The 7786-nt window shown below is 41.8% G+C and overlaps 1 protein-coding gene across 1 annotated transcript; it reads left to right on the forward strand.

Annotated features, from left to right (window-relative positions):
- The first annotated feature begins 659 nt into the window (after positions 1 to 659).
- Positions 660 to 1844, forward strand: LOC147095615 (uncharacterized). Its single transcript, XM_085973977.1, has one exon. It carries the CDS (start codon positions 715 to 717, stop codon positions 1540 to 1542), a length of 828 nt encoding a protein of 275 aa, XP_085830103.1. The 5' UTR covers positions 660 to 714; the 3' UTR covers positions 1543 to 1844.
- The last annotated feature ends 5942 nt before the right edge of the window (positions 1845 to 7786 follow it).

Here is a 7786-nt window from a genome sequence, read left to right on the forward strand (position 1 = left end):
TCCAGAATGCTAAACGAAACAATATTGCAATCAGAATCGTGTTATCACACTGAATCATACAATGCATTATAATTGAGGATATTTGAAATGAGATACTGGGTGCATTTTCAATTGAACTCTTTGCTTCAGTCTGGTGTTGCGGTGCACCTGCCTGCTGTTATCTGTTAGTGGATTCGCAACACCGATTTACACCAGGAAAGACAGATGGAAAGCTACCCCATGATGTGTATGGAGGGACAGGGATAAGCAAATCAGCCGGCCTTTTGGATTTTTTGCACATAGCCGGAACTTCCTTTCTGTTGAAGTGAATGGAAATGAAAATTGGGCGGATTCAATTGTGGCCGCCAATCAGAAAAGCCCATGTTCGGTCCAGTGAAAAGTTGAAAATCCAAACAGGTCATTCACTGAAGCATTGTTTCGTTTTTGAAGTAACTCAGACTAAGTTAGCGACGTGTATGCATAAAGAAATGCATCATTGTATAATAACTAGGCTCATCTGATCGATTGGAGGAGATAAAGAGAGAGAGAGAGATTTGAATGATACGAAAATATTCCATGAATTTCATACAAAGAATTCTCGACTGTTGATTCCCTCAGAGTAAGAAGAGTTATTAATTTAATTCCCTCTTTTTTGCAGCAAATTTGGTGACAATTGTCATTCTCTCCCGTGGAAAGTGCGGTCTCTCCAAATGCATCACCCGTTATCTGGTGGCCATGGCAGCAGCTGATCTAATGGCCCTGATATTTAATGTAATTCTATATCAGATTAACGATGTTTATTTCCCATATTCATTCCTGAACTATACTCCGATTTGTAGTTTCAATATCGCCCTGATTTATGTTTCCATTGATTGCTCTGTCTGGCTAACGGTGGCTTTTACCTTTGATCGATTTGTCGTTATTTGTTACCAAAAGTTTCGGTCAAAATATTGCACCGAAAAAACAGCAGCTGTGGTGATTGCAGTGGTGTGTTCCTTAAGCATGTTAGAAAATGTTCCAATCTACTTCATACTTGAACCTCGGGAAATAATTGACAATGAACCATGGTCCTGCTATGTAAAATCAAGCTTCTACACCTTAGCCATATGGGTAGCATTTCTGTGGTTTGAAACCATTTTAACCCCATTTGCACCATTTGTGTTGATCTTGCTGCTCAATGCCCTGACCATCAGGCACATTGTACTGGCCAATAGAGTGAGGAGTGGTCTTCGAGGAAACAACAAGGTTCAGAATCACACTGATCCAGAGGTGGAGACTCGAAGGAAATCCATTATGTTACTGCTCGCTATATCTGGAAATTTTATACTATTATGGATGGTAAATTTCATAATTTTTCTATGTGTGCAATTTACAAATACTCAGTTTTTAGAAGCAAATTACAACGACTCTTTCACCATTGCGGAACAATCCGGCTATATGCTTATGTCTTTGAGTTATTGCACAAACACGTTTATTTATGCAGTGACCCAGAGCAAATTCAGAGAGGAATTAAACTGTGTAATTAAGCACCCCCTGGCTGTCATTACTAATGTAATCAAATAAGTTAAATGGCTTGACAGAACTAAAATGCAATTCCATGAATCGGAAGCGAGCAGAAATTGTTCAACTGACATCTACAAACAGGAATCTCTAAAGGAAATGGAAGCTTCCATCTGTTCCCCAAATTCGATGTCATATTGTAGGAGATGAAAGGTTTTTGGGGTATTATTTACTTTTGCTGATAATGTAAGACAGGCGATATCGGATTGCAAAACACACACAAGATTTTTTCAGATCCGAAATAAAATCAATTAGACAAACATATCTGTTGTTTTCACTGATCTAAACCCAACACTTCTTTCAGTAACATAGCCCACAACCCCTAACCCCGTCAGTAACACATTTTGAAGCAGCCAGCTACTTTCATCAATATATTAATTTTGTAAATGATCCCACTTGCGTTTGATTCTTACAGTGAATAGGTCCTGCTGATCCTGCCCTTTATTCCCAAGTTGCGAATTTAACACTTGATTTCACAATTTTTATTAACAATTTAGACACTGGAATCATAAGCACAATTACTAAATTTGCAGAGGGCACCAAATTGGCGGGAGTAGGTGGGATTGGTGGAGAGGAGGTAGCCATTACTGTGTGGAACTGCAATATAATACAAGAAGACATTTACCAATTTGCAGAATTGCCATTCATTTGGCAAATTAATTTTAACAAATGTAAGTGTGAGGTATTGGCCCAGAAATTCGGGTCGAGAATTCCTGCGGGCGCAAGCCCCTGACTTGCACTTACATAGCGCGCCTGCCATTGTACTGTGGGATGGCGTGGGATTCCGATCCTGGGCCTCCTCCAGCTGCCGGTGTGCAGCACTCCGTGTATCCCAGGGGCACAGTTAGTTTGCAGCATCCCCTGCGATCACGTGGGCCATGGGGAGCGAATCAGAACAGGGAAACTCCATTCATAGATTTGACAGGAAGACCTGTCAAATTTATGAATAGAGATCGGCCCCAAAATCTAAGTAAAAGTTCAAATAAACTAAAAAAAAATCACATTTAATAATAACTATAAATTACAAAAATTAAATATTTTAAACAAAAATTTAAATTTTTGAAAAAACAATTGAAGTTTTTAACGGGGCTAAAAATAAACTTACCTTTCTTTAAAGTGTGCAAAAATGATAAACCTGTGGAAAGAATGTTTCCGTTTTACTTAATTCACCTCTTACCTTCATAAAAGCAGGCCTTGCGCCTGCTTTTCTCACACACAGCTGCTAGGGACTTAGCCGCACAGAGAAACCTGTAAAAAAAGAGGAACTTCCAGGTCTACGCGTTGACTCTACAGCGCTCATGTTTGACTCATGAACCCCTTCCTTCAAGGGAATGGAAGTTCCGGTTTCCAACGCATGCGCAGTGCATGCGCAAAACGTACTCACCCGTGGGGACCCGAAATTGTGGGCCATTACATATTGGTTAGAAGAATTAGCAGCTACATATTATTTGGAAAATAATAATCTAAATGGGGTAGGGGAGCAAAGGGATCTGGGGATACAAATGCACAATCCATTAAGAGTTGCGGCACAGGTCAATAAGGCCATAACAAAATCAAACCAATCACTAGGTTTTATTTCTAGGGGGATGGAGTTGAAAACTGGAGAACTTACGCTCAACTTGTTTCGAACCATGATTAGGCCACACCTGGAGTGCTGTGTATAGTTTTGGTCGTCATGGTATATAAAAGGATATGGGGCATTGGAGAGGGTGGAAAGAAAAAAATTACTTGGATGATGCCAGAACCGCGAGGATATACAGATCAGGAAACGATGAACAGGCTGCATCTCCTTTCTCTTGAAACGAGAAGCACGAGGACTTACATAATAGAGGTCTTTGAAATTATGAAATGTTTTGATATAGTAGATATGGAGAGTTACCACTTGTGGAGAAAAATAAAGGCCGTCACCAAGAAATATACAAAGGAATTCAGAAGTAACTTCTTTAGCCAGAAAGTGGTGAGAATAAGGAACTCGCTATCACTGGAATTACTGGAGGTGAATAGTATAGGTGCATTTTCGGGAAAGCTAGCTAAGCAAATGAGGGAGAAGGATATAGATGGTGATGCTGATGCATGTAAGTGGGGCAGGATGAGATGAGGCTCGAGTGGAGCATTAACGCTGACATGGACTGGTCGGACTGAATAGCCTATTATGCGCTGTTTACTCTATGTAATTCTATGTAAACCCAGAGTTCAGATCTCCAGTCAGCACGAAAGACAAGGCGAAGCTTAGACTTGTTGTTACTGTACAAAGTAATCCGTCATCAGAAATTACCTTGAAGTCAACAAAATGGGAGGAAAACCGACCCCAAGCTATTGAGGCAATGCTAAATGTACTGGTTCCTTCCACTAAAAGCTGCCTGAAGGGATCCACAATTAGAGAGCGTAAAACCACCAACTACATTCGTTCTCAGTCCATATGCATTCGCTTCACAACTAGGCTGATCACTTCACTAAACATCATTTCCCCCTTATAATTATTTCCAAACAAAGGCACAATCGAAGCAAACAAACCCCGTCAGATTCGCTGTTTCTTTTTTCTCAGACTGACAGATCCGCTCAGTTCACGTCATCACTCTCATGTCATCAATGGAATTCTGAATGATGCTGTTTGCTCAATCAATGTATAAGTCATATCACCCGTCCTATTTCAAATCAAGCAACTTAAAACACATAAATGTCTCATTTTGTTGGAGAATCACGGAAACACATCCCATCCAACTTTCCCAACATGCACACTGTATGAGGGGCCGCTAATATGAATTAGGAGATGGAAGCAGAGTCATTTCCCAAAATAATGGAAGGGATCTGAGGCGAATTGTAAAGGCTGAAATCGCTGTCCTAACAGGGATCAGCGACCACAGTTACAAGTAAGGTTGTACATTTCGGGAAAATGTTTGGATAGGACTTTTGGAAAGATAATGCAAATAGCATTCAAGCAGCATTAAGTGGGCAATCTAACTTTCATATACAATTCTGGCAGCTTTTCCCACCACCCCGCCTCCCCAGTCGCTCCCATCCAATCCCAGAACCTGCTGCTGTGACAATCGTAAACCCTTTAGGGAACAATCTGACGGAACGTCATAATTTTAATATAAATAGAAACATAGAACATAGAAGATAGGAGCAGGAGTAGGGCATTCGGCCCCTCGAGCCTGTTCTGTCACTTAATCAGATCATGGCTGATCATCCAAATTCAGTACCCTGTCCCTGCTTTCTCCCCATATCCCTTGATCCCCTCAGCCTTAAGAAATATATCTAACTCCTTCTTGAATATAATTAATGAATTGACCTCAACGGCCTTCTGTGGCAGAGAATTCCACAGGTTCACCACAGTCTGGGTGAAGAAATTCCTCCTCATCTCAGTCCTAAATGGCTTACCCCTTATCCTTGGACTGTGAACCCTGGTTGTGGACTCACCTGCCATCGGGAACATCCTTCCTGCATCTAGTCTGTCTAGTCCTGTTAGAATTTTATAAGTTTCAATGAGATCCCCTCATATTCTTCGAAACTCTAGCGAATACAAACCCAATCGACCCAATCTCTCACCATACATCATTCCTGCCATCCCAGTTATCAGTCTCGTGAATCCTCACTGCACTCCCTCCATGGCAAGAACATCCTTCCTCAGAAAAGGCGACCAAAACTACACACAATACTCAAAGTGTTTTTTCACCAAGGCCTTGTACAACTTCAGCAAGACATCCTTGCTCCTGTACTCGAATCCTCTCGCTATGAAGGCCCACATATTTTGCCTTCTTAACCGCTTGCTGCACCTTCATGTTTACCTTCAGCGACTGGTGCCCAAGGACACCCACGTCACGTTGCACTTCCCCTTTTCCCAATCTATTGCCGTTCAGATAATAATCTGCCTTCTTGTTTTTGCCACCAATGTGGATAACCTCGCAATTATTCACATTATCCTGCATCTGCCATGCATCGGCCCAATTACCCAATCTGTCCAAATTATACTGGAGTTTCTCTGCATCAATCACACAGCACACACGCCCACCCAGCTTTGTGCTGTCCGCAAACTTGGATATATTACATCTAGGTCCCTCATCTAGATCATTAATATATATTGTGAATAATTGGGTTCCCACCAACGATCCCTGCGGTACCCCACTAGTCACAGCAAAATTCTTCATTGTCCGAATGGTGAAATATTGAAAAAGGAGATGGGCATTAGGGGAATGTGCCATATATCTAAGATAACTGAGTTTCAGGCAGGTCCACTTGCCATTGACCCGTGGGGCATAACCGTGTTTCGCTCCCAATTCCGACTACTCCATCGGCCTGAAGTCTCCAAAGCCTTAGAATCTGACGGCCATGAACTCCCATAGTGCTTCCAAACAGTTACTGAGATGGTTATCCACATTTATCTTACTCACACCTGGTACATATCAGTCCAGACCCTGTCACTTTCCCCAGCTCCCAACGCCTGTTATTGCTGAAATCCAACTTCTCAGCATATCCACAGGGCTGCTCGGCTGTATACAATTGACTATATCAGTTTCTGTGTGTATCGGTAAACGTTCTTTGATCTAACGGGCACCACGGACCCTCCTTATATTGTTATAATATGGAAAATAAGTTTAAAAATAAAAATTACGATGCACCTATAATGTATATGGTGCTAATTTACCGTTAATGCAGTAAATCTCCGGGGTGATGCCTATTTGTGACAAAGAAGGTGATATATGCTTTGAGGTGCAGGGCAAGGCTAGTATATTCAATGGGTATTTTTATCAGTGCTTATTAAGGAGGTGGATGCTGACAAAATATCGGTAGAATTGGAAAAGGTAGGAGCAATGGAAGGGGTAAAAAATGATAGAAAGGATGTGCTAGAATGACTTGGTATCCTTAGAGTGGATTAGTCGCCTGGTCAGGTTGCTTGCATCCCAGGTTGCTAAGGGAATTGGGGGAGGAGATAGCAGAAGGGTTTGCCATAATTTTCCTATCTTCCCTAGGTGTGGGTGAGGTGCTTGAGGATTGGAAAGAGGCAAATGTGACACAATTGTACAAGAAAGCGTGTAAGGAAAATGCTAGTAACTACAAGTCGGTCAGTTTAACATCAGTGGTGGGTAAAGTTTTAGAATCAATAATCAAGGATAAAATTAACTAGCGCTTGGAGAGGTTTAAGCTAATTAAGGCTGGCCAACACGGTTTTGTAAAAGGCAGATCGATCTTGACTAATGTAATTTAATTTTTTGATGAAGTAACACGGAGGATTGATGAAGGGAATGCAATGGATGATGTCTACTTTGAATTTAGAAATGCTTCTGAAAACGTACCACATAGAAGGCTGGTTAACAAAATTGAGGCTCATGGAATATTGGGTCAGTGGCAGCCTGAATAATGAATTGGTTTAAGGGCAGAAAGCTGTGAGTTGTGGTAAATAGCTGCTTTTCAGACTGGAGGATGGTAGACAGTGGTGTACCCCAAGGGCCAGTGCTGGGGCCACTGCTTTTTTGATATATATAAATGACCTGGATATTGGAATACAGAGTAGAATATCTAAAGTTGCCGATGACACCAAACTTGGGGGTGTGGAAAACAGTGATGATGATACCAATTGACTGCAACAGGACTTAGAAAGGCTAGGAGAATGGGCAGACAAGTGTCAGGTGGAATTTTATACCGAGAAGTGTGATGTAATGCATATTGGCAGAAGGAACAGGGAGAGGCAATATACACATAATGGCACAGAATTAAAGACTGTGCAGGGACAGAGGGACCTGGGAGTTAATGTGCATATGTCCCTGAAGGTGGCGGGGCATATTGAGAGAGTGGTTAGCAAAGCATATCGGATCTTGGGCTTCAGAGGTAGAGAATTGAGTACAGATGTAGATCATTTTTGCTGAAGCTTTATAAAGCGCTGTTTAGGCCACAACTGGAGTGTTTCATCCTATCTGGTCACGACGCTTTAGGAAGGATGTGAAGGCACTTGAATGGGTGCTGAGGAGATTTACCGGAATGGTTCCGGAGATGGAGGATCTTAGCTACAAGGACAGGTTAGAGAAGCTGGAATTATTTTCATTCCAGCAAAGGAGGATTAGGGTTCATTTGATCGAGATGTACAAGATTATTACGAGTTTGGATAGGCTAGACGGGGAAAGGCTCTTCCCACTGGTTGGTGCTAAAAGGATTAGGAACACAGATTTTAAGTTCTGGGCAAGTGATACAGTGGGGAAGTGAAGAAATACTTTTGTAATGCAGCGTGTGGTGAGAGCCTGGAACTTGCTAC

The sequence above is a fragment of the Somniosus microcephalus genome, unplaced genomic scaffold (genome assembly GCF_052327205.1).
Source record: "Somniosus microcephalus isolate GS21.2 unplaced genomic scaffold, FLI_Smic_1.0 unresolved_chr1, whole genome shotgun sequence".
NCBI classification, from domain to species: Eukaryota; Metazoa; Chordata; class Chondrichthyes; order Squaliformes; family Somniosidae; genus Somniosus; species Somniosus microcephalus.

What these genes read in the sequence shown, in the direction of transcription:
- LOC147095615 (XM_085973977.1), top strand. Translation starts at nt 715, where the DNA reads ATGGCAGCAGCTGATCTAATGGCCCTGATATTTAATGTAATTCTATAT.